This window comes from Podarcis gaigeae, assembly GCF_964106915.1.
Source record: "Podarcis gaigeae genome assembly, chromosome: 7".
Lineage (NCBI taxonomy): Eukaryota > Metazoa > Chordata > Lepidosauria > Squamata > Lacertidae > Podarcis > Podarcis gaigeae.
Window position 1 is genome coordinate 60138765 of NC_139683.1, and position 27997 is coordinate 60166761.

The 27997-nt window shown below is 39.8% G+C and overlaps 1 protein-coding gene across 2 annotated transcripts; it reads right to left on the reverse strand.

Moving 5' to 3' along the window:
• Positions 1–250: 250 nt before the first annotated feature.
• On the reverse strand, positions 251–27686 carry RANBP9 (RAN binding protein 9). 2 transcript variants are annotated; one of them, XM_083746938.1, is made up of 14 exons: positions 26711–27686; positions 21421–21532; positions 17860–17912; positions 16661–16828; positions 15246–15268; positions 13599–13783; positions 12060–12172; positions 9156–9264; positions 7719–7909; positions 6967–7114; positions 4980–5101; positions 2407–2558; positions 1692–1803; positions 251–1215 (listed from the first exon to the last, which is right to left on the reverse strand). In XM_083746938.1, the coding sequence occupies exons 1-14, from the start codon at positions 27150–27152 to the stop codon at positions 1085–1087; spliced, it is 2061 nt and encodes a 686-aa protein (XP_083603064.1). In that variant the 5' UTR covers positions 27153–27686; the 3' UTR covers positions 251–1084. The 2 variants fall into 2 exon arrangements, with proteins under 2 accessions (XP_083603064.1, XP_083603065.1); XM_083746939.1 differs by having other exon boundaries at positions 5028–5101; positions 26711–27680.
• Positions 27687–27997: the final 311 nt, after the last annotated feature.

The window sequence follows — 27997 nt, forward strand, 5'->3', positions numbered from 1 at the left end:
TCAACTTTCACATACAAGCTGCACTGTGAAAATAAATACTTCTGATGAAAGCTATGCCACCCCCATTGGTGTTCAGTTAATATTAAAGCAGTGTAAGACAAAAAGTGAACCTAGACTGCTATGATCTCTCATCAAAAGGTTCTTTAAACCCTTTTAACACAAAGGAATCCCCTGCAGCCCATGCCATGACTTTCATAACTAGAGATGTTTAATTAACTAGTTCCAAGTCCAAAACACAACACAAGCAAAGTAAGGTAGCCATCCTACCATATGTAGAAGTATTTAATGGCTGGTTAATTATGGTATCACTACATTTTATTGCAATAGAGTACTCATTTAAGCACTTTTAAAAATGCAGGGTGTACAAAGATTAAATTAAGACTGAAATTGACTAAATATTTGGTTTTTATATAAATAGGCCATAACCACACTGTGTTGACATATAATACTGTTATAATACAACAGTTAAACAGGTGAGTCTACAACATAAGTTGTCTGCAGTTAAACAGGAAACAGAGTTGAAAAGACCATGTTAAAACAAAAACCACTAGGAAACAGGTTGAGATTGTAAGTAGCAACAAACATATTCACTCAGCTCCTGAGTATTTCAAGTTTTACAGTACACATTAAAAATATTTCTTCCCATCAATACTATACAGCCAAACTGTCAGGTACTTATGCATTTTGCAAATTACACTGATTGATCTATGTAATAATGGGGGTGGAAGTTGGCAAATTATCCTGCTTGAAGTTTACATCACCCACATACTAACACATCCACAACATCATCTATTTCGTCCCACCTTCCATGAAGGCAGGACTTTTTTGGTTTGTCTGGAACAATTCAAGGGTTTGTCAATCTGATGTTACCAATGATACTTAACTCTGGTTAAAGATGGAAAATTTATCCTAACAGTAGGTTAGAAAATCATTTGCGTCATGCTGTAAACTAGGAAGCAATGTAAAGCAACAGACCTGTCCTTAGTACATAATTTAAAAAATCCAAACTCCATTCAGCAGAGCTGGTCTACTTTCATGTTGAATATAGCCACATTATACACCTTGGACATCATCATATGCATAGCTAGTGTAGATAATCTTCCACTGTGGCAAATGCACAGGATCCAATTCCTGACCGGGCCATCAATCCTAGACACTGTGAAGCCTGTCCCATTGCAAGAGCAAGTGGAGGTTGCTTTGGTAGATTGTGTGTCTCTGAAAAGATTACATAATATGTTATACTTAAGACCAGGGGAGGGGGAAATCTTTCTTATCAGATACTTTTCCTACAAAAATATTGTGCCTCTGCTGTTACCAAACTGGACTTTAAATTCTTCCCAGCACCCCAAAAGAGACTGAATATTTCACGTCACAAGACTTTACCATAACATAAACCATACAGGAATTATATGGTATCAAAACCTTGTGAATCTTACCAGTCAAGATTGGTAAGAATTTAAGAATTGGACGAATTTAAGATTTATGTCATTTGATGTACCACGTCATACAAAAAATAATCCTTCAATGAAAATGAGTGTATAACTTTGACACTTACGGCAAAGGGATTTGGTTAAGTGCCAAAAATTGCAATTGCAATTTCAACAATACTGTTTTTGGCATACAACACCATAATTACTTTAGGTTAACTTACAATAATAAATGTGCTATGAAAAAAAAATGGCAAGCCTTACCTAGTATTGCACTATTGAGAACTGAACACACAGGCTCTCTCTGAATGGGGTCCAGCTGATTTCCTACTGGACTGCTCCAGGGATCTGAATATGCAAGTAAGCTGAATGCATCCTGTTGAGAAATCCGGGCTTAATTTTGTCATTATCAAATTATCATCCAATTAAAATCAAGTGCACTTGCATTATTTTTTTATCTTGCTAAAAAATTGAGCTTATGGTAGAGGGCACTATTTATTATTTGCCAAATGTAAATTCCAAATTCTCTTTTAAAATCATGAAAATGATTGTTACAACTACACAGTATGAGATCAAGTGCTCACTATCAGAGCAGGGGTGGGACAGAAAGTGCTTATGAGAAAGGGAACTGGGTTTTTTTGTTGTTTAATCGTTTCCGACTCTCTGGTTTAATTTAGTCATTTTCCACTACATTTCCTTAAGTATGATCCAATTCATTCCTCCACACAGAATTAAAAACCAAAGCTATTCTAGCTACCAAAAACAAGTCAAACTGCTTTTCAGCTGCACATTGTGCTAGTTTTGTTATTTGGGTGGTTATTTGACACAAATAGGTGCAAGCACATTAATGTTTCACAGATGACAAGCTAGTGAGCTGAGAACTGCAAATATCACCCTCTTCCTTGGCATTGACTGGATTGCACATCAGTGTGGATATCAGCGCAAGCTCATATTTGACTGGAAAGACATTTTAACTTACTTTGAGCATTTTCTTATTTGCTGTGTTTTTGCCACACTCTCTTCTTAGCTGCTCACTCATGGCTTGCAATTCTCTGCCAAAATGAATCATTCTTTCAATAGCTGCTTGGCTACCTCCACACAGTTGACGTCTTAACTGACTGGAATCAACCTCTGTGAGAATGATAAGGCACTATCACTAAACAGCACAGCAGTGAGAACACAGTGCTTTGACTACACACAAACTCAATGAATTAGGCCAAAGTAATAATTGTGGTTGATCAATTCAGGGTTTGGGCTTCTGATTTAAAACTTTAATTTCTAATCCATTTTTCAACTTTGAGAACTCTGCAAAGCAGCATACAATAAAAGTGACAACAGCCCAGATAAAACCACATAAAACACACACACAGAACCCAAATTCAAAAGTTATGACAGAATGATGATTTTATTGTTCTTCCAAAGGAGCCAAGAATGTGGATCTGGAAAGCTTCCTTGGGAAGAAGTTCTACAAAACTGAGGTCAATGCCAAAAGTGCATTATTCTTAGTAACTCTTGATAGCAGTGGTCTAATAAAAACACAAGCTGGAGCTGTTTAAGTATCTAAGATAGACTTTGGTTACAAGGAAGGTCTGCTGACTCAAATAAAAACTAATTTAGGTTTGTTTAGTGTGTCTATACTAACCCAGAGGATGGAGGAGGGGAAGCGAGTCCTCTAAGTCATATTATCAACTGCTTTTGAAACTTCCCTCAAATTCAGAAGCAGTTGTCTATGAGGTAAGCAAGACTTTCTTGGGCTCATGAAACTGGATCCTGACCACTGTAAATATTACTGCAAATGTAACGAAGCAAGCTTTATTTTGTTTTTTGTGTGTGTTCTCTTTTAAATTTAGCCAGTTGTATCAAACATTTCTTATTAGGCAAGTTTGTATCGATTAAATGAATTTAAATATACTACTCTGTGATAAGCGATCTTAAACCATGCAACTGATTCTGCAACTTGCTCATGCATTAAAGAAGTATTTGATATGTGATATTCTGGGCTCACCACACAGCAAGGCATCATGCTAATCTTGTAGACAGACGTTGGGTTTCACAGAACATGCCTTTTTGTGCATGAACATTTTTACAGGAAAGTGGTGACAATTTCCCCTTCAGTCTAGAAGCCCTTGCGCTGGGTTGGATCCCCTCCAAATCATGGTGATGGAAGTTTTATTACAAACAAGTGGGCTTTTATTTTAAATAAAACCTGATAAACATCTGTCTGTAATTTGACACACTATGGAGAAATACCAGAATGTGTTTACAGTACACCCTCCCTAAAATTATAGAAATAAGCACCCATAATTCTTAAAGCAAAGGATATTCACTAACTGTTCCCGATTCTTGGACTTCAGCTGAGTAAAGATATTCCTTTCTTGGAAATGCCTCCCTTTACCATGGTTATGGCTCCAGACCTGATTCAGGCTTGGTAGCTATAGAAATGTAACTGCTTTCTGCAAGGAAAACAATCTTTTTGTCTTATGAAAGTGCTTCTGAATTTTATATTTTGGTATTCCCATGAATTTGTTTTTTAACTAAGTAGTACCAAAAATGTGGATGGGGGGGGGGGGGAGAGAAGAGGTACATTAATTGTCACAGACACTTTTTGATACACACCTGCAACAATAGCTAAACAAAAATTCTTACAGTAGTGTTAGGAGGTGTGTGTTTTGTTTTTCAAGGTACAACTTGGGAAAGTATGATGAAAATTTACAAAAACTATCCAGAATGGAGCACAGACATTTGCTAAATTTGCTCCGCTCTCTTTTACATGTAGTTCTCCTTTATCTGATCCATTTAAACAAATTAAGTTTATTCTGCACCTAAATGCTCTATAAGGCTGCAAGATAGGAAGGATTTGGGGAATGACATCAAAAGCACACTTGCACACTACCTCAATCACACAGATGCAGACAGCATCCTTGTGTCTCATTGGTCTATGGCACTGGGAAAATGAGTAACATAGCTCATTATGCAGATCAACTTTCCACAACCTGGTGCCCGCCAGATATTTTAGAGCACAGCTCTCATCATGCCTAATTATTGCCCATGTTGGCTGGGGCTGATGGGAGTTGTAATCTAAAACATCAGGAGGGCTGAGGCAAAGCTGATGTAGTTGTTTCTACTTTACTCATTAGCAGGAAAAGTGTGATGCTGGTGTGAAGACATTCCACACAATAAGAACCACTTAGGAGTTGTGGTGAGCAAAAGGCGTAACGCTGAAGCCATTTCAAGCAGCATCTGTGTGACAATTCCATCTCTTCCAAGATTATGCAAACTCAGAAGATATTTTACAACAATGGGAAGGAAGTGTGAGTCTTTCAAGCCATAGTGAAGCACAGCAGAGTGAAAATAATCCAATGCAAACTAAGTAAATTATAAATGCAGACGTTACATATAAAGATTTTCCACTGACTATAGCACTTCAGACCTATATAAACTGCCTGAAAACAGGTTAGGTATGCCTAAAATTCACTTGAAAATAACTGCAAGTAAACCAAACAAAAAAATGGTGATAGTAATAGTAAATATGTAAGAAATTTTGCTGCAGACCCATTTCTGTGTCACATTCTTCCATTTCGTGATCATGTTTAGAACTACCGTTAAGGAAGCCATTGGATGATGTCTCTGCAACCCCATTGGAGTAGTGATCTGTTTCCATGTCTACATCATTGCTGAGAAGAGGAAAAATGCATCATTAAGTGTATAAAGTGTTGGAATGGGGGTCTCATTTTTAAATGTGCACCTCACTATGTCCCACAATGCAACTGGGAAAGAATAAAAACCTATTTTACCACACATTGCATCTGACTTATGGTAAAAAAACAAAATCATCACTTGACTGATGGGGTGACAGAGCTCTTCCTTGGATAGTCTATTTCTCTGTGTGAGCTTGTGCATCCAAAAGTGTTGTAAGAAACATTACTATTGGAATATGAGAAAATTGAATTTCATGATGAATTCAATACATTATGAAGAATCCTTAATAAAGGGTGGATCAAAGGGTATAAAAGCAAGCCCACCTCAAGCAGGTTGCTCCCATAAGCCTGAGCTTGCTGGCACTGCCATCTTAATTATGCTGCCCCTGACAGAAGCACGTGGGTGGCATGGCAGTGGGTGGTATGTATGTAGGTGTACTATTCAGATAGCTGATAAAGCAAGCTAAGCAATCATGGGCCTCACAGAAACACATGATGGAGGCAGTCCAGTGGTGGTGAAGCCTGCAGGGACCATGGCACTTGTTGCCCAAATATGCCATATTCTGGCACCAGGCCTGTCTAAAAGCCAGAACATGAGCTCCTAAAAAGTTAAGTGTGGGCTGTGAATCTCCAAAGTCACCACTTTTTATTTATTCTGCAACAGTTCTTGTAATTGCACAATACATAACTACAGGAAACAGGACCAGCTTTCGCTTTTGCTCCTGACCACTTAACCTATGCAGCTCATTTTCTTAGTCTATCAGAAATTGGTGCACCAAGTAAAATATAAGCCCCATTCAGATGTAGAGTACATCCAGTATATTCCCACTTCTGGTCATCTTCATAATTTTCAAACACTGGGATTTCTCTGCAGATAACCACACAAAAGACGTACATATTCTGGGAGCCATGCTAAAAGCATGACCCTCCACCACATCAACATAGATAGGACCTAAATAGGATGCATCAGCGGGGCTAGAGTTTGTCATTTATCCACACTGCTTCCAGGCAGACAAGAATTAAAATAGTTTTAAAATATAGAAATGCTAAATAGACATGTGAAAAATATTTTATTTGTGGTTCGTGTGTGTGTGTTTAATTTTTTAAAAATAGACATGTATGGGATTATCCAGTTTCTCTCCTCTCAGACGGAGTATCTGAAATATATCCACATGAGAGGTGGTATGTAGATTCCTCTAAACTTTCTTTGTACAGGGGGTTAAGAGAGGGAAAGGGATTTCACAGAGAAGTGTGCTGTATAGCAGTTTCAAGAATGGTGGCTGCCTACAGTTGATATGAGACTGGGGAGAAAAGTCCCTGAATAGTAAGTGGTTGATGTGGGGAAAGTAGTGATTGATTAGTGCATACCCCATACTAAAAGCAGAGAGAAAAATATTTGAAGTCCACCCACTAGGATGATATGGAGGCACTGAAGTTTGTAATAATAGCCTATACAAGTAACTCACAACTTGCACTTATCTGATCAAAACTTTGCATGGGTGGGGAAAACAACCCACTCTCCAAATTTACTTACTCCCCTGCATCTATGCAAAGCTGTGATCGTGGGACCCAGCTTTGGGAAGGTGGTGCAAGGGCTCTGGCAGCATCCTCAAACCCTTGTGCTGCCTTCCCAAAGCTGGACAAGCAACCCTCCACCTTGCAGTGAAGCCCAGTTCTGGGGGATCCTGGCTTTATGCAATTTCACTTATATGCGTGATAGCTAGGAATGCAGCCGCCACATAAGATCTGAGTTACCTGTCCTAGAAAATCAGTACAATACATAAATCATGAACAGTGGTGGATGAAGAACAGTGGTATCAGGTTGGAATGAGTGTACTTACCCGGAGTAGCTGTTAACTTGCTGTGACCGTGTTACGTTTATATTATTGAGCTCTGGTACATTCAAACTGGTGGACTGATGTTTACTGTGACAGTAAGACTGATATGCTTTGTTTGATATCACTCCATTACTGCAACTACTTTCAAAACCTAAAACCCAAAAAGCAAACATTCTTTTTAAAAATAATCTAGTGTTTGAATTTACAAATGTGTGCTTATTTTGAATATTCATATTTCCATACAACATGGGTTTTGCATAGAGGGCAAGCTAACCTCAAAACAATATGGTTTCTGTCTTTTGGCACCTGAAAGGACTTTCCTTCCATAATCTCTCCTCCCTCCCCAGCAGTAGTATGAACAAGCTGTCCATTATTTGATCTACTGTGGTCTAGATAGCATGGGATGCAGCAAGAGAAACCACTCTTTCTGTAATGAGGTTTAAACTTTTGGAAGAATCTCTTTGCTTGATCCTTATTTGCTTCTTAAATAAAATTATGACAGTGGCAATAGCTGCAGTGGTTAATTGAAAGAGAGGCCCACTTGTCCATACACTATGGGACATGTCTGTCTCTATTGTTATAAATAAGACAGGTGCAGAAGAAAAGTTGTTAGTGCCAGCAAGGTGCTGAGTGGCAACAATGTGGGACACCAGCCACAACACAAAGCATTTCACATGCTAATAGACGGATGGATGAAAAAGATCCAGAAGTGAAACACCTCTGTATAACACCAGCTTCTGCCAGCTCAAACTCACCAGAACAGTGTGTGCTACTTCCTTTGCCTGTTGCTAGACTGTGAATATTCATTCCATGGCTGGGGCTCATACTCGGACTACTAAACGATCGAGGACTAACAGGATAGCTATCTTGAGATTTTGGACTGTGACCTCCTAGACATCGTACTTCACTGTCTGTACCATTGACCATTTCTATGAATTGCCGTACCCTAGGAAACACAAGAGAAGAGTTAGTTTATGAAGCCAATATAATTTCAACAATCTAATTGCTCTCAGTATTATTAATGATTTGCATTATAGTAGTTTGGTTGCTGTTTAATACAAATGAAGGTCAGTGAAACATATAATCATTACTGCAGAATGAGAGCATCTACTTCTTCCCCCGCCTTTCCACAGCTGTAACAGTAACTGCCACTTGGAAAGCATTCAAAAATAGAAGATTGGGGAATAAATGAAGGAGCTTTTGCGGCAGAGGAAGGGCCTTTTCTCAATTCCTAACTGCAGATGCTTCCTCAAGCCCCATAAGCTTTACAGCAGGTTTTTAATTCTTCCTTTTTAAGTGGATTACATGGCCAAGGGTGGATATTCACACACCTTAGTGTACAAGAAAGAGACTACTCCAGTGTTGAAGGAGAAAGCGGTGAATTGTATTGCTCATCCCCATTAATAGGAGCACTATTTTTAATTCTTAAAGTGCCACATGACAGCACTTCACCATATTTTAAAAATCCAGTCCAGGTATTTCAAATTAGCACAGACCTATTTATGTACTTCATTCTTAGATAATAGGGGGGTGGGGAGGGGCATTTGCTCCTTCTCTCTTTTCCTGGTTAGAAGCTGAAATTATTGAAGGAAAAAAGAAGTAGATTTCTGTGACATTGTTGGGCAACAGGCATACAGAGTTGTCCAAGACAGGGATGTGTGAAGGGTTATTAGCAGTTTCACAGAAACCAGGTACAGTGGTACCTCGGGTAATAACAGTCCTGCTTACGAACACTTCGGGTTACGAACTCCACAAACCCAAAAGTAGGTGTTCCAGGTTGCAAACTTTGCCCCGGGATACAAACGCAATACGCTTCTGGGGCTGCGGGAGGCCTATGTAGGGAATGTGCACCTCGGGTTAAGAACGCTTCAGGTTAAGAACGGACTTCCGGAACGAATTAAATTAGTAACCCGAGGTACCACTGTATAATCTGATATTAACTTCACATTCCAAAAGTTCTGCTACAGAAATTTCAGGATTATAACTGTGCTCTTTAAAAAAATAAATTAAGAGGTTCTAAAGACTGAGGAATAAAAGTTAATACTCAAAGTAACTTTTTGCAATTCACTGCACTAACATAACCAACAAGATCATTCACTACTGTGGAAGCTTGAAAGTCGTATGGGTGTCCACATAAACCCCCAACGATTAGACAGCAATTTAGAGTGCTAACAATTTACTTTAAGACTTACTTCAAAGCAAATAAGAGATTAGGATTTCTTTCTAATAAACTTGGATACAATTGTTGTGTTGTTTCAATGGCTTCTCCCATTCTTCCTGCTAAAACCAGTTTCTGAATTCCTGTGGAGAAAAAGAAGAAACAGATTAAGAACTGTACATTTCCCCTCTGCTTTAGCAAGCTCTTTCAATGCAATCCACATTGTCTAATGCAGCAGGTCTCTTTGAAGGCAATGCTTCCACCAACCATCAGCTGAATGGTGCTGGGAGAGTACCTTCAAAATAGACCAATGTAACCATCCATAAGCTAGGCTGTGGTTATGGAGATCACCCGACAGTGGTCTATCATCTGATGTCACTATTACATTAGGTGATTGACAGATGTGTGTAGTCCTACTCACCTGTCAAATTTGGCCAACAGAGGAATCCCTGCACCCCTGATATAGTTCCACACATTTCTTGTTAAAAGTCCTCAACTTTCACCAGATTTTGCTAGACACGTTTGCAACAAATACTATACCTCCAGGTTTAGGGAGGTATATAAATTCAATCAATCAATCAAATCAAATCAAATCAACTACAAAATTGCATCTTTCTTACACACCCAGTTAGTACTTAAAACTTGCAAATCCTGCCTTTGAAAGGAGGAGACCTACAAAATAACATAGATTTCAAAGAACAAATTAAATAAATAAATAAAACCATAATAAAAAACAGCAACAATAACAAGCAGAGGCAGCCAGGCAAAATATCCCTTCAGAAACTCTGACAACTGCACCATAGCATATCAAGAGAAATATTCTGTTATACCAATTATAAGGCAAAACTCTAATTTAAGGTAAAGACAGTTAAATAGCATGACTGAAAGTTATTAAGAGCAATCCCCAAGGATGTTTTTGCAGAAATAAGTCCATTTAAGTTCAATAATCAGTTAATTTCATGTATGTATTGCCTATTGCTTTAAATGATTAACAGCGCAATCCTATACTCAGAAGCACATCTCATTCATTAAGTTTAATAGGGTTTACTCTCAAGTAAGTTAGTTTAGGACTGTTGCCTAAATCACTAAAACCCAAAAGTAATTGGTAGGGCAAAGACTAATAGGAATGTAAGAGAAAATATTATTGATGATCTCTCAACTGTGGAATAGCTTTTGTTGGCTAAACTGTCATGTTTTACATCTATCGATACTGTAATCCTGCAATTTATGTGCATTTAACTTGTGTACATTCAGCTTCACATGCTTGGCAAAGAAATACAAACAACTAAAAAGGGGGCAGAAGTCAGGGAGGATGGGACACTTCGGCAATCCCACCTGCCATTGCATCCAATGTGCTTTGACTATACAGTGGTACCTCAAGTTAAGTACTTAGTTCATTCTGGAGGTCCGTACTTAACCTGAAACTGTTCTTAACCTGAGGTACCACTTTAGCTAATGGGGCCTCCTGCTGCTGCCACGACGCCAGAGCCAGATTTCTGTTCTTATCCTGAAGCAAAGTTCTTAACCTGAAGCACTATTTCTGGGTTAACGGAGTGTGTAACCTGAAGCATATGTAAACCGAGGTACCACTGTATGTGATTTTGGCTTTACATGTAATCCCTGGAATGTAACCCCAGCATATACTGAAGGTTTACTCTATTTTAAAAATGCACTCATACCAAGTGCATTAATATGTGACTGGGGAAACCCAGCCAAATTATTATTATTATTATTATTATTATTATTATTATTATTATTAAAAAATATAAATGAATTAATTTTAATAATGGTTTTATCAGGTGGTGGCCCTGCTAATTATATTTAGATAACCTTTTTTCTTTGTATCATCTATGGAACACAGTGACCACGAACTGCTGATTATTCTGTAAATCTGAACAAGGAGCACTAAGGAAAAAAAATATCTGAACATTTACATTACTGTATTTTTCATAAATCTAAGTTGGCATGTTGGAATGGAACAAAAAGGGGGGGGAAGCCTCTCTTATTACTGTACTTTGCTTTATTATATTATTTGGCAACCCCCCCCCCCGAAGAACCATTTACATTAACTATAACAAGTGAGATTGGAAAGTTTTGTATTTGTTAATATAATATGGCTCTAAATATATAAACTGTGTGGAAATAATAATACTATATAATTAGGGCTTTTGATCTTTGATTTGATTGGAAGAGGATAAAAGATTCTCCAACGTGTGGACATCAGACAGAAGCAGAATCTCATTAACCGCTGGAGAGATATTAAAAAACCTTGGACAGTTTCCTGGAATCTATGTGGGAGCTGTGTCGCACTTTTAATTTGGAAATCCGCCATGATTGGAAGTCAGGACTGGGCTGCAGAATCACAATCATCATAGGGGGAGGTGAGCCTTTAATATGTCATTATATTTGTGTTTCCAGTTTGATTTGGTAAATTTCCCCTGGAAAGGCTAGTGTTTGATGCAACCGGTCTGGGAAAAGCAGACGCTTAGATCTGATTTTATCGGAACTGAGTGAAGATGGCGGCTGCCACCAGCGAAAAGACTTTCGGATTGATTCGGCAGAAACACCAGTGTGTGAGATGCTGCGAACCTATAGAGGGGAATCATAGACATAAAATCCACACAGAAACACATCCTTGTTTGTTTTAACTTGCTTGTGGGAACAACTCAGAGGCTGTGAAAGAATGAAGGTGAACAACAGAAAGAATTAGAGGAACCATCGGAAATTACTATGAAAAGCAGTAGAAGTATGAGATGATCAGAACCCTCTGAACTTGAAGCATGGGAAGCCCTATTAAAAAAATTTAATTTGGCAAAATATTCAGACTATTTTATATGTATAATTTGGAATATTTAATGAGATTTGATTGGATTGTTAAAGTGGAAGATTCAATAAAAATGAATTTTAAAAAATAAATTACAGTATTTTTCAGACTTACTTTGTCTATTTTTAATGGAAGCCAATTCTTCTAGTACAGTCTGATCAGTAGATCTAGCAAAGGCCTCTGCTGTTGCACAGTACCCATGATGTACCAAATAAGATGAAACCATCCTGTAAAAAGTGAACATATGCAAGTAAATACATAGCCTGGAGGCAACTTTTCAAACAAAGAACTCAAAATCCTTGAGAAGTGGTTTTGGTAAATTTACATTATGAAATATCCTGGGATAATATTCTAATATTCACTTTTAGCACTACAAATTAATTTAAACAAGCAACTTCCATGCAGAGTTACCACTTTTTCATGTTTTCAAATGAAACATGTATGCTTATGTATATTTTAAGTACACAGCAACATTTATTTGGCTGCTTGTTACTAGGATACTGAAGATACAAAACATGAGAGTGGCCAAGGTAACAACCCTGAGACCCCCTGCTCTTACTTCCTATTCAAGACAATGGAGCTAGTCTAGAAGAGTTAAGTGATTTAATGCTGCTGCTAAATCAAATATTTAATTTAGGCATACAAAGCAGCACTGAGCGTAGGAAATTTCTTAAACTCTGAAACCTAAGGCAGTTCTGGATATTAACACAGAAGAGGAGCAATCAGCAGTTCCCTGGAGGGGCAAACAAGCTGCACATAAGGTTGCTGGTGCAAACTTTAGCATCTACAGCTGCAAGGTAGAAATAGGCTGATAAATGGTATGTTAATTTTGTGTTTACAGAACGGAGAGCATGTGCAGTATCATTCCTCCCTTCCTCATCTAAAGCAGAAACAGAGTAAAAACTGGAGCACCATGTCCATACAAAATGGAGGGCAAATAAATATATCAATCAATTAATTATATGTACATGGCCAATTTTCAGAAGCTACTCAAAAGACAAAAATCAACAGTATTTGAAGTTTGTATGGTGGCATCATTACTACTATAGCAAAAAGAGATATTGTCAGGTGCTTTTGTTGTTTAACTGGCACAATCTAGTATAAACTGATAGCACTGAATCAGAAATTAATGTGCATGTCATGATTCTATCATTATTGTCAGATACTGGTGTGACACAAAGTGTGCAAGTCTTTTAATTGTTTTATATATAGGAAGCAGACCTAGAATCATTGATTGACAAAAGGTAACAGCTACTTCTCATATTACTTAATCCAAATTTACACATATTGAAGGAGACTGTCATGACACAGATTTTTAAAAATCAAGATGCCTGGGATGATTTTTGCATTGCTGAAGTTTGAGAGAAAAAGCTATTGCAGTTACCAGTAGGCATTGCTTTCACATCCATGTACCTCTCTCTAGCCCCCTTCACTACACAAGAAGAAACATTATTCTACATGGAGATAATGTCGTCAGACAAATACAAATGACACAGTTTAACAGGTGTTGCAAACTTACCTCCACTGACATAAAAGTATGCAACGACATATATGCAGACTAGGATTTCTAAGACTGAAGAAACTAATCAAATCTCTTCAATTTGAATAGAAATTTAGGTTAGGAAGGACTTATTATAATCTTCAAATGCTTACTTTTGAATCATAGTCTGCCATTCTCCTTCCCGATCTCCTATAGGAAATCGGTCAATCTGAGCTTGAATTTTGGTTCTCCATTCTCGCATATAGTCTTCAATATCAAACACAAATGGATGCTGTCCAAAATTTGCATCCACCACTTCTCCTGGTGTTTGAAGACCAACCGTAGGATACAGGTTTGGCTGTAAGAGATAATTGCAATACATACTTTAATCTCTCAAAATCCAAATGTACTATAAACTGGCATGAAAGCAAATTACTGGATATACAGAGCAACAAAATGACTGCAAGTGCCACCAGCAGAAAACAAAACTGAATCACACTTGCCCACCCATGCTCTAAGGCAGTGGTTCTCACCCACTGGTGTGGCAGAAGAGGATGGCAAGTGTGGCGGGAAGAACCAAGGGCAATCTAAGAAATATTTAAACATTTCAATGTAGTGTAGTATAGTATAGTATTAGTAGAGAAGTAATTTTATATACACACAACCAGAAGCAGTATTCACGTTTCTCTTCAAGAGCCTATTCTTCTACATCTCCACAACATATTATTGTGAACAGGGATTTTCAACTGACAAATATGAAAAATCAGAAAAGAGAAAGGTTTCTTTGCGTTGTTGAGGAGGTGAGAGTTTGACTCAAATTAGACCGAATATAAATGAGATTACCGCAAAAGCAAGCTCACACCTCTCACTGAATTTGAATATATACTTAAGGTACGTATGTAAGAGGCTCATTTATAATTATATTTTGGGAATGACTAATGTTCGTACATAGCTGCATTGTTTTATACATTCTGAATGTCCCATGATCATATTAAAAAGCAGTTGTGTTCTATGGTATAAATCAAGCACTGGTAGGAGTTGTTTCTTTTTGTTTTCCAATGTATTTTTTATCAATAAAAGAATTGGTGTAGCATGAGCAAATTTTTATTCTGAAAGTGTGGCCTAGAGAAAAAGTTTGAGAACCACTGCTCGCTCTAGGGTTTCAACAGATGTCTTTCCAGAGCCACTGTGGTGTAGTGGTTAAGAGCGGTAGATTCGTAATCTGGGGAACCGGGTTCGCGTCTCCGCTCCTCCACATGCAGCTGCTGGGTGACATTGGGGTAGTCATGCTTCTCTGAAGTCTCTCAGCCCCACTCACTTCACAGAGCATTTGTTGTGGGGGAGGAAGGGAAAGGAGAATGTTAACCACTTTGAAACTCCTTCGGGTAGTGATAAAGCGGGATATCAAATCCAAACTTCTCCTCCTCCTCTTCTTCTGCTGCTGCCAGAGAGTATATCAGGGACCTTTTGCATGCAAAGGATGAGCTCTACTACTAACTTATATCCCCATACTTGTGACTCCTACTATGTGAACTAAATATTTGCTGAAGCATCAAAAGTCATAAATGCTAACACAAGATACTAACACACCAAATGGAAGGCAATGTTTATAGCATTTTGCCAATACTCTTGTGAAAATTGGAAGTTTCATAAAAACCTCCAGTAAAAATGAGAAACATTTGTTCCATTTGCAAATTGTTGTTTTGTTACCATGGTTGTCATTTTAAAATACAAAAAAAGGAAAAACACATATTATACAAGTAGGGAAATGTGTATTTTACATAGGAATGCTTTTGAATTTTTTAGTATGTTTATCTTACCGGCAAATCCGTGAAAGCAATACCTGTAATCAAGAGACATAAATTAAGATTTGTGCTGCCACAGTCACATAGAAAAATGTATTTTAATCATACAACATACTCAGTGCTCATATAATTTAAGTTGAGCAGCTTAGATCTCAAGAGGACAGGAAATATTACTGGTTAGTTATTCTCATTTTTTTGAATTTACTTAGGTGTACTCTTATGCTGTTAAGAAGCAGGCAGAGTATTTTGTGTACCTATGATAATGCAACATAAAAAGGCAATAAAAACAGGGATGCAGAGTTGGCAAGGGGGTTATCAACTCCTGTTTTACTAGGTAAACTATAGTTTACACAGTTTACAGGAAAACTTGTTAAGAAACCTGTATTGCCAAGGAATGAACTAACATGTTAACTTTTAGCATCTGTTTTAGGGAGATGGCAACAGTATGTAGCTTATCTGAGAATTTGTTTTTTACTTTAAAATAACCAGCCCATGGGTTAGAGATAGATTTCACCTCCACGAGCAGAAGGGATTCTTCTACCCACAAAATGCTTTTGACTCAGGGGAAACACATTGACTTTTGCCAATTTCCCCATCAGCCTCCAGCATAAACTCCCACACTGCTGCACAGAGTATTCCAGCCCTCTGGAGCAGACTTCCTGAAGGAGCACAGTGCAAATTGGCAAAAGTTACCTCTCTAACTTCTGCTACAGTAGAAGTGAAGCCTAGATCCAAACAACTGCAAAGCTATTACAGTGGTACCTCTAGTTGCGAACATGATCCGTTCCGGGGTGCCGCTTGCACACCACAAAGTCCGCAACTAGAGTAGCACTTCCGCTCAGAGCGCGATAGAACGCTTCCACACATGTGCAAAGTGCACAGAATGCTTTTGCGCATGCACATGCAGGAAAACCCGGAAGTATACACTTCTGGAATTGCCGCATTAGCAAGCCAGAAAGACGCAACATGAACCTAACACAACACAAGGTATGACTGTACCAGATTACCAATATTTTTACAGTTTTCATTAATTTTGTTCTATGTTTTGCTGATAAAAACCGTAAGAACTGTGCAAAATGAATTTTGGCTTGGGGAGCAACAGAATAGAAAGAAAATATGATCCAAATTATTATTAGGCGGAATGTTTATTTTAAATTTGATTATCTTCCAGTTTTGAAGAGAGCAATTTTGTATATTAACTTTTGCAAAATTGGAGCTCTTTTGAAACCTCAAAGAGCTACGGACAAGAAACTTGACAAGTGTCCTCCTAGAACTGAGGAAACTGTATTTGAACTTTCTTTAACGTTTTCTTTCTGTGCTGAGCTCCAACAACAAAGTAATACTTAACATCTTAGATTTGGAAAGAGTGCTATCACCATTTCATTAGGTATCTTGATATACATTTAATTATGAGTGACTCTTCTTCATACCCAAACTATGTCCGTTCTTTGTGTAGAAACAGGTATTGTTGATAAGGTTTACACAGCAGCCAATGACATCACCAGTTGTAAATGTTGGACCGTAGGGTTGTCCAGTTCCAGAGGAACAAAATGAATGTCCATCATCTCCATGGTACCCATATGAATGCTTATCCCAACCTTAAAACAAAACATGTAGCATTTAGCTTTGTAGCACATCAGATGATGCATCTGAAAATAAACACAACTGAATTCAATAAGGTTAAGCCATAGGCATATGCCTAAAATAAGCATGAGGCTATGCATAAACTGGAAACACAGTTTAACCTCAGGGCTGGGGGGCAAGCACAGGAGAAGAGTATTGGAATGCTGGAAGGAAATTCAGATGTAATGCAATATTTATCTTCTTATCAAGCTAAAACTTACTTTACTACTTTAAGAACATGAAATATATGGGTATGTGACTTGGAACATAAAACTGTACTTCAGCATATTTATGAAATTTTAGAGTATAAATGCTTTGCTGTATTAGAAGAACTACAAAGTAGCATTAGAGCTGCAGCAGCAAGCTGCTAAATCCAAAGGCCTCTTATCATAGAACAAGCAATACAAAGAAGCACAGAGATGAGACTTCTGAGTGTTTGGTAGCATATTTGTGAGGCTGGAGGAGAGAATATGTTTTAAAGTCTGGGGCAGCAATAGGTGATGCAGAGATAGAGGATGAAACCATGAAGTGTCGGGATACTAGATTGGGAGGATGGGGAAGGTGCCTTTCAGCCAGCACCACCTTCAGTAAGCTCATTTAAGCTTAATGGACTTTACCCCTAAGTAGACATATATAGAATTGGACTGGAATGTGGATAGGAGGAGGAAAATAAAAACTGTTTTGAAATGGAACGTGGGGTGAGGAGAAAGATAGACCTTCCCATCACTGCTTATGGAGGGAAATTTAAGAAACTATTTGAGGGTGGGATCAGGTTTGGATAAATTTATTAAGTGATGGGTGTTTCAGCTGGAGTATTTTTCTTGCTTGGAGAGCATTTTTACAAACCCCACACTCACATGTGTGGGCGTAACTTACAAAATGCTAGCCACAGGATTTTAAGGTTTTTACAGGTTATCTGGATTAGTATCTAAAAAAGATGTACTGATCAGCATCTCAGAGGAATAAAGCAATGTTTTAAAACCAAAACAATTATTTCTTATCATACCTGGTAGTCTGTTCATATTCACACCTTGAGCAGAGAGCCCAATCCCCATATAACTGTAATATTGAAAAAAGAAGTTTATCCTTCTGAAATTTCAAATGACCACTTCAAAACAGAGCAACATTGCAAGAAAATCTATTCGCTACTATTGAATTAAAGAGGTATGCATTGGCATGACAACTTAACAGTGAGTTTCTCATAAAGCACAATATATCACACACACTCTTTTGACAGTACTAGATACACATTTCACTGAGAGATGTGAAGTTGGATTTGTGGTGTAAGCAATCTGGACTCTGGCTTCTGTAAACTTGGGCCAATGCAAATGCAGGATGTTTCTATGCATGTGAAAAGAACAATATTGAAAAAAAACTTGCATTTTGGTTACACTACTTTTGTAACCCAATAGCAGGTGATTTGGTAGATGGGCATGGATTGGCCAAAATGGTCTTTGGACTGGCCAAAGTAGTAGGCTATACTACAAACAGGAAGGGGAAATGGAAAGCTTATTCCTTCTTGTAACTTTTTTTAGACCCAGTGGGACTCAAACCAACACTAAGAAAAAATTGCACAAAGCCACCTGTTACTTTATTTTTTCAATATCCACAACAGGAACAGATACCTTCAGGAGAAGAAAAGCTAATTAGGGGTCCCCAACATCCCTCTCCATCAAGCTCTGATTCCCCACTACTCTGTTAGCTAAACAGGGTTTTCTGCATTTTCCTCAAAGAGCTTGCCTAATGTCTCAGCAAATGAAATGCAGCATGTCAGCATTTCTAAGATAAAGTGTCATCATCAAACATGGACTATTAGCTGGTAAGGCTATAGCTTCAGATAAAATAAGCTAAGGAAGAAGAGAAAGAGTAAAGGAGCTTCTTCCTAACAAGGGAACATATTCTAGCATGAAGAAAACAAGTTATGTAATACCTCTTGGAAGTATAGGGACATTGTGAAATGCAGTGAATAGGAGACAATAAAAAGGAGTAAAAAACTACTGAGGTTAAAATCCTACACCTACTTTCTTGTGAGTAAGCCAGACTGAATTCAGTGGGTTTTACTTCTGAGTAAACATGCAGGATTACACAATTACAAGGCATTTTAGGCAAACCTATTACGATTTCTACCAAGCTGTAGAAAACATCAGGAACCTTTGTGAGTGTAGTTCTTCCCAGATCCTAACCCACAGTCTATGATCCACATACTGTTAGCTACGTAAAAACTGGCATGAATCAGACACATCAAGCTCCAATAGCTGATCAAGTATACCTCTAGATACAATCACTATGGCAATTCATGTCTGATTAATCAATTTTCTTCAGATAAATGCAATAAACTATAGGAACATGAAATTCATTTCAGTAATAATTCTACTCTTCAAAATATATCCATATGTTATTCAGCCTCTTAATGCTACTTTGATATACAATGGTACCTTGGTTCTTGAACTTAATCTGTTCCAGGAGTCTGTTTGACTCCTGAAACCGTTCGAAAAACCAAAGCGTGACTTCCAATTGGCTGCAGGAGCTTCCTGCACTCAAGTGGAAACTGCATCGGACATTCGGCTTCTGAAAAACGTTTGCAAACTGTAACACCTACTTCCAGTTTGCGGTGTTCGGGAACTGATTTGTTCGACAACTAAGCTGTTCAAGAACCAAGGTACCACTGTAGTTCACATATTCCCGTTTTACCATTGACAAATACAGGATGGAAGGCACCAAAGTGACCAGGTATACCCACTGAATCCAGGCTAATCAAAGTTAATGTTTAAGATCCAAGTCCAAAATCAGCATTGCCATACAGTGGTACCTCATGTTACGGACGGGATCCGTCCCAGAGGCCCGCCCATAATGTGAAATGCAACTTGAAGTGCTGCGCCTGCAATTTGGCGCTTCTGCGCATGCACGAAGAATGATTTCGTGCTTCTGCACCATTCCAGTACTTCCAGGTTGCCGCGGGAAATAACGTGTAAAGACGCAACATGAAGCGGACGCAACACGAGGTATGACTGTACTGACTTTCAGCTTTTCTAGCACTCGCCCATATCTACAAAAGCTGTGAATTATACATAGGTGCTTACTGTGTTATCCATACAGCACTTTACAATCCAAACCTATTGCCACACCCTAACCACTGTCGTAACGACATTCCAACAGATCCTATCTGCTCACATTTTGCAGATAGGAAGATCTGGAATCGACCATAGTCACCAGACCCATACTTCAACTTAAAGGTAAAGGTAAAGGGACCCCTGACCATTAGGTCCAGTCGTGGCCGACTCTGGGGTTGTGGCGCTCATCTCGCTTCATTGGCCGAGGGAGCCAGCGTACAGCTTCCGGGTCATGTGGCCAGCATGACTAAGCCGCTTCTGGCGAACCAGAGCAGCGCACGGAAGCACCGTTTACCTTCCCACTGGAGCGGTACCTATTTATCTACTTGCACTTTGAAATGCTTTTGAACTGCTAAGTTGGCAGGAGCAGGGACTGAGCAATGGGAGCTCACCCTGTCGCGGGGATTCGAACCGCCGACCTTCTGATCGGCAAGTCCTAGGCTCTGTGGTTTAACCCACAGCGCCACCCGCGTCCCTACTTCAACTTAGGTCTTCCAAATTCATCTAAAACAGCTACTTCATATTATAGCCTCCACCACAGATGCAAGTTTTGACTCTAACAATGCAAAACATTAAGATGTTAAAACATTGCGGTATGAATGGCTTTATTGACATAGAGAGCCTTTTAGTCAGAATAAGTCTTATTCCGAGATTACTTCTTTGAGATTCTCCCAAAGGCAATTACTAATTGAAATTCATTGTTGCCCATGCTGGAATTATCAACAACTTCAGTTCTGCACTCCAGTTATAATATTTCTAAGACTGGTTCTTTAAATCAGGCAGGAATTGAGACTTTTCAACATCAGTGCCCCAGAAAAAGATGCCACCAAAACAATCTGCGAAAGCCATGATCAATTTGTGTCCTAGATATTAACTTTCTGTGTGCTAGATAAGCAGGATTGTAGAGTAAGACATATCAATTCCAATCACAGAGATCAGAATTTTCACATTCTATACTGCAGTAAACTATTTAAAACGAGTGGCAACATCTAAATTCACTAAAATATTATCACAGTGAAAGGAAACCCAAAGAATACTATACTCTGCTTACTAACACTCTAAGGAGTGCCCAGGTACTGTTCCTATGTTCATAAAGGCCAGCAAAGAATACAACTCAAGCAATTCTGGACTCCATCAGACTGTTACAGTAAATACTTATCAATGGAAATGAATTGTCTGCTTAAAATTCAATTGTAACCTTTCATGCCAAAAGTGAATCGAGAATTTGATTTCTCTAGACTATTTGTGGAAACTTGGGTCTGCAACTCTAAAATCTATTACTAGGATTAAATTTTAAACATGTGGAGAGAGCTTGATTAAATATCTACTACTTTTACCAGATCTGAACAGAAAGTAGAATCTGGACATTTTTCAACACGAACACTAAATTATTGTTTTAGCAGAAATAGATGTATAAATTAAATTGTTTCTGAAACAAAGGTGCACTCAAACCTTACCCATCTCTTCCTTTGCTGACAATTTTAACTTCAAAATAGTATATTCCACAAGCTGCAGGTATGGGATGAGTAGCTCGAACAGAAGCAGCATCTTTTGGAGTTTTTCCATGGCCTGAAAAATATATTAAAATACACATTTACTACTTCATATAATAAAAGTGTGATTGTAAATGAAACAGTTAGGAAATGAAACATTCACTTAACTATTTCCAGACATCCTATTGGCACCTGCCTAGGAATCAATACCAAATCCATTGCAAAACCGATCAAATGACTGGTCCATTTACTAACCTCTTAGCAGGCTAGTTTACTAGCCATTTACTAGCCTCTTAGCAGGCTAGTAAAATGTGCAGGTTGGTAAGTTTTGAAGGTTTATTTACAGAGTTCCATTGCTCCAAGTCTGGTCCCACTTGATATGTAGCCTCACATCAGACAATCTCTAGTCCAAATTTCATCATGTTTGATCATACATTTTGCTTAACCACATATCTGCATTATGCAACATGGTTTTTAATAATCTGAGCTGCAATTGTGCACATATGCTGCTTAAATCCCACTGACTTCAACAGGATTTAATCATCCCAGCTGTACACACGATTGCACTCCTAGTGTATTGATATTGTGACACTTGGTTTCTGCATTAAGGACTTGTCAAATTAGAGAATATGAGTTTTAAGTAGCCTTGGCAGAAAAACAGGTATTTGCATCTGCCACCGAGAAAAGCGAATTGTTGTATTTCCCAGACCAGTATCAAGACTGATCACTGAATGTATTTGCAGACATAGGAGTTACTTTGATACCTGCGTATCATCTCACTCAGAAATACAGAATCTTAAAAATTTGGGGTTACTCCCACATCTGCATATACTTTCAAAGTTGAACCTAAGCATCAGCTGTCAGAGTATTATGAAAAGCTCTGGTAGAATCAGTGTTTTTCTTAAAAAAATGTTTAGGGGTATTCTCATTTTCCTACTCATATTGAAATACTACCCCTCAATGAGGCCAAACTTAAGATTCACAAAATATTTAAGGGTATGCGTACCCCTGCGTACCCCATGGGAAAAAAGCACTGGGTAGAATCATAGAACTGTAGAGCTGGAAGGGAACACAAAGGTTATCTAGTCCAACCCCCTGCAATGCAGGAATCTTAGCCCAACTTGGGGCTCGAACCCATGACCCTAAGATTAAGGACCTTTTTCTGTCTCCCCACCTCCAGCTACTCTCTGAAGACTGGAGAAGAAACCCTCTTAAGAATACTGCTACCATGGTGTCATTCAGATGTTGTTGGACTACAACTTCCATCAGTCGCAGATCAGGGATTAGAAGTTGCAGCAACTTCTAGAGGGCACCACATAGGCAACCCTTGCCCCAGTCTGGAAATGTTTTCCTTATTTTGATATCTGATTGCAACCCTTCTTCCTTTGCACTGGAGTAACATACAGTGAGTGAACTGGAACTTTGTCTGAAGCAAAACATAGAAGACAATTGCCACTAAGTTTTGTATCATCTTTCACTTTGACATCTGCTATATAAAAATATTCCATCAGCATTGAACATCAAATATTTTTAAATTAGTAGTTCAACAGATATAAATCATTATCTTATCAGCAATGAATTATCTAGTTTCTCCAGAGTTCCTTATTTACTGTGAAGAAAGGGTTAAATAAAATACTTATTTTAATATATTATTTGATCAATCTAATATTTCAGCATGTCATCCAACAAAGATGCATTTTTGTATATGTTATTCAGCTGTGTCTCAGCAAACTTAGAAAATGTTATCACAAACATTACTGGATTTACAACTTAAAAAACAAACAAACAATCCTATGGATGTTTACTCAGAAGTAGTAACTCCTGCAAAATTCCATGGTACTTACTCTTAGGTAAGTAGGCACAGGATTGCAACTTGAGGGTACAAGCAGACATGCATAGGTTGTGCAAGCCCACTATGAATGGTAATCACTGTACTTAAACACATGTACCTTGTTCTTAGAGCAAACTTGTTATTCTAGTTTGGAGCTAAAGGTAGATTACACAGCACTGATTGGTAAATTCTTGTGTCACATTAGGAAGACCCTCTCCTCCATTTATTATGAGTATGGTTGTGAACAGTGCTAATTTGTTGAGTCATGTGACACTTACAAAGCTTCGCCCCCCACCCCTTTGGAGTAGATTAGGTGTAAAACAAACTAAAAGAAAAATAAAACATCAAATGTTTAAGCACATAGCATGTGGGTACTTTAGAAAACAAAAACAGAGCAGGCAGCCCACACAAGTTACAGCAAAACAATCATCATTCAGTTCAGGGCCTAGTAATTTATGTACTAAAATGCATTATTTATGTTATTCAGGGTGCAGAAGAAACTTGTCCCCCTGCACCTGTTTCCATATATGTATTTTATTTACAATATCTTCACTATATAAAGTAGAATGCAATTTTTAAGTAGTGTTTTCATTTTATTTATGAATGTCCCAAAGCTAACTATATTATCAGTTCATTAAGAGTCAATGCTGAGATGGATAGGATTTAACAAACAGGATTTACACTTAAATGATCTGAAAATTAATGTAGGCACCATGAAATATAGAACTCATGCAATTCTAACTAACTTCTTGAAAGATGAGCAAACTTCCTCACTACTGTACATTACATAGCTGCACAGGAACAGATTGATAAATTCTTGCACTACTATCCATCCCAGCCATATTCTACATGAAAACCTGGCAATAGAGGTCTCACCCACTGACCAATTTCATACTTTTATGTGATCCTATCTAGAGTTTAGCAAAGAATGCTGTTATAATAGTTTACTTTTAGAAAATTTGTCCTTAAGTTGATATGACTAACCGCCAAAGCAATAACTGATTAAGCACTGAACTTTTCAGAAATTTCATTATATGCAAAACTCAAATACCATTTTCTCCTAACAGATATTCTCTATTATTATAACACTTGAGTCACTGTGCAAGTTATTTTTCTAAATATTCTAAATGATAGTGGGGCTGCTGCTTGCATAAAGAAACTTCTTTTCTAACTAGAAATATCACAAGCCCACATAATGGGGGGGGGGGGCATTTCACCATTTTCTTATTTAGGTCCAAGCAAATCAAGTCTTAGCAGATACAGGCCCTTGGTTTTCAGCAAAGTCAACGCTTCAAAGACCTTCCCTCCACATTCTCAGTAAACTGAAGGTATTTTTCAGTAACACTATGAATAGTAAGTTATGAAGCTGTCCCTTTTTCTCCACAGTTGTGGTCACAGCTCACTGTAAGCTCTGAAGAAAGAGAAATATGCTACTATTTCTGAGCAATGCAGTGCAGTGCAATACTATTTCTGAGCATTGCAGCACAAGAAAAAAAAGTCACTAAATATAGTTTTACATTAAGTCAAGCCATAAGACATAAGTATTCTATACTAAGAAAGTACCACACAAGGTAACCACAAATTAATCCCCAAAGTGTAGGCCACTACATAATAACCATATCTTAGCAAGCAAAAAAGAAGCTGAAAGCATTACACACATGAACCTAACAGCAAGTTCAAAATAATGCCTGTAACTTTCTTATAAACAGTGTTTCCATACAACACAGCACTTCCAAATAACACAGTGCGTGCATGCATGCATGCATGAACAAACACACACAAACCAAAGCAGAACAATACTCATCCTAAGCAGAGGGCTTGGGAAATTTTAGATTCTGGGTTTAGATTCCTTTGTGTTCATCAGTAATTTTACTTCAATTTTAACATTTTATACTCTTCCAAGTCTAACTACACTGAAGGCTTCCCACTGCCCTTCTATACTCATTTTATAATCTTACAAGAACCTGCTTTTCATTGCCAACTCTATAAACAGCTTCATATACAATAGGTATATTTTTTCTAGATTCACATTAACCAGCCACCTCCTCTATTTAAAACCGTATCTGGTTTTATATGCCATTTCCTGGTTTTATATGCCATTTCCAGAAGCTGCAGGAAAAAAACAATCTGTTACAAGAAACCCCCACCCTAGTAGAAAATTCAGTTTCTTTTATTTGATAAAGTAATACACCCCACTGTTGCTTGTGAACATAAGGGGGGGGGGGGAGAATCTGTCAAAATATATTTTGGGGCTACTTGTAATGTGATAAACATTTTGAATTCCTGGAAACGAACAATGTTTTTCTAACCTATTTTCCTCACTTTTCCATGCTCAGTAGTTTTACATTTGTTCTTCCAACCTGTATTGACCTTTGCACTTTTGCTAAACAAACACACATTTCTTGCCATAACTGGTTATTTTTAATTGGACACGTCACAGTGACTGACTTGCTTTTCTCCTCCCCTGACCCCAAGCTGTTATTCAACAAGAGAACTGATCGCCTGAGTTTGTTTATCCTCTTCCCCCAAACCAGAAAGCAAAGGATCCTTGAGTGTCCCTTACATATTTGAGACCAGTGGAGAGAGACAAGCAAGGAGGGAGGGATAAAGCCAGATTGTCTCCACTTGGCTGTCTAAATTCTTCGGAAGACCCAATGAGAGCTATTTCCTGTTGTTCTATTTTTCAACATTTTCCCCTCCCCCGTGATGGTTCCTTCTCAAGATGCTTCTGTTCCCCCACTAAGGAAAGGATATGTGAGATTTGGGGGGTGGGGTAGAAGAGCCATGACCTCAAATTAAAGCCCCAAATGTCTTTCTTTACTCACATATATACACCCCACCCTAAGATTATATGAGTGAAGGTTTGACTAAAAGGTAATCCGAGGCCTAGCTTCCGGAACAAGCCTGATTGCTCAAAGAGGTGGTATTGGGAGAGGGGGGCGTAGAGAAAGAAAAACAGAAAGGATCAAGGAAGGAGTTAACTGGGGAGGGGGGAGAGCAGGTGCCACCAGATCTATCTGTGGGCGAGTTGGGGAGCTTGCAGGACTGGCGTCAGCATTGTCTGCCGGGGATGGAAAGAAAAATAATGTTGTGGGTTTTTTTTGGGGGGGGGGACTGAGGGACTCCTCCAACGACCAGGGTTGGGGAAGAAGAGAAAGGGCTATTCCGCTCCAGTCACGAGAGGGGAATATGTACTGGCCCAACTGGTGTGCCGTCTTCGGAAAGCGGGGTGCGGGAAGAAAGTCTAGGCTCGGGGTCCACCGACCTCGGCGGAGAAAGGCAGCAACCGAAGCCTCCCGACGGTTTCGGGGGAGACGTTCAGAGCTTCCCTAGGAGTTTCTCAGCCTGCCTTTTGGAGGAAGAGGCGGAGGGGGCCTGGGGATGGCGGCGGCCTCGGCCTCGCCCTCCCTCCGTCCCTCTCACCTTTGTAGTGGACGCGCAGGTTGTTCTGCGAGAGGCCGATGTAGCTGAATTTGTCCTTCGGGCTCCAGGAGCGCGGCAGCGGCGTCTCCTGCTCGTCCACGGCCGGGTAGAGCCGCTTGAGGCGCCGCTTGAGCTCCTTCTCCTGCTCGTTCAGGGCCGGGTCGCCGCCGTGAGGGAAGGGCGCCGGGGCGCTGCTGCTGCCGCCGCCGCCGCCGCTCCCGGCAGGCATGGGCCCAGCTGAAGCGGCGGCGGCTGTTGTGGTGGTGGCGGCGGCGGCGATAGCGGGCGGAGGGGGCGGCGGCGGGGCCGAGGTGGCCGGCGGCGGCGGGGGAGGCGGCGGCGGGTGGAGCAGGAGGGCGGCCGAGGCCGGTGAGGGAGTAGGGTTGCCCGGGGCTTGAGGAGCCGTCGCCGGGAGTTGCTGTTGCTGCTGCTGCCCGGACATGCCGGCCTCCTCCTCGTCCGCTGTCCCAAGTGAACTGAGAGGAGGCTTGAAGAAGGTGTAGTATAATATAAAACGGGAAGAGGAAGCCCCAAACCGGAGTGAGACCCGGGGAAGAAGTAAGAGGCGGCGGCGAAGAGAGGCTTCGCTTCTTCGGCTGAGGGACCCGACTGAGCTCGCGCGAAGGCGAGCAGGGGGGGGTTGGAAACAGACGGAGCCGATGACGAGCCGGCGCGTGCGTGCAGCGGCTGGCCTCGAGCTCGGGAAGCTGCGCGCGGCGATGTTGACGCGGGGCGCGCGAGAGCTTGGGGGCGGGGGGGGCGGGAGAGAGAGAGAGAAAGAGTTGGCAGCACCAGGCGCTGTTACTTATTGCGCTGCAGACGCTGCCAGCAACGGCGGTGGTTGTGCGGCAGCTGCCGCCGCAGAACGTCCTCCTCAGTCAGCTGAGCTGCGTGGCGGCGTAGGGAGCCGAGGGGCGGAGCTTCGTTTCTGAAGAAGCTGAGGGCGGGGGTCCTCAGGCGCCTTCGGCGAAACGGCCTCGCTACTGCTGCTGCTGACGGCGCCGGCCCAGAACGCTTCTGGGAGGCTGCCTTTGTGCGCTACGTAAAGCCCTCTTTCCCTCCCTCCAGCCCCGTGTCACCTGTGGAAAAAGGGGCTGGATCCAGTGACGTAACTCGGAAAACTGTTAGGGAAGCCAGAGCAGGAAAGTGAGCAGGGGGCGGCAGTGCCGCTTTAACCCACGTTACCTTTTTGAAAGAGAAACTTAAGTGTATACTGTATTTCACATCAACGTTCCCATCCGGAAGACGTTTTTCTCTGCGGTAAACCCTGCTGATTTTTTTTTTAAA

Bases quoted from the DNA above. Each gene is read 5' to 3' on its own strand.
- RANBP9 (XM_083746938.1), bottom strand. From the start codon at position 27,152: ATGTCCGGGCAGCAGCAGCAACAGCAACTCCCGGCGACGGCTCCTCAA. The intron at 7,910-9,155 runs GTAAGTCTTAAA...TGTGTTTCCTAG, and splicing joins AATCTCTTATTTGCTTTGAA to GGTACGGCAATTCATAGAAA. The intron at 1,216-1,691 runs GTAAGGCTTGCC...TAATCTTTTCAG, and splicing joins TCTCAATAGTGCAATACTAG to AGACACACAATCTACCAAAG.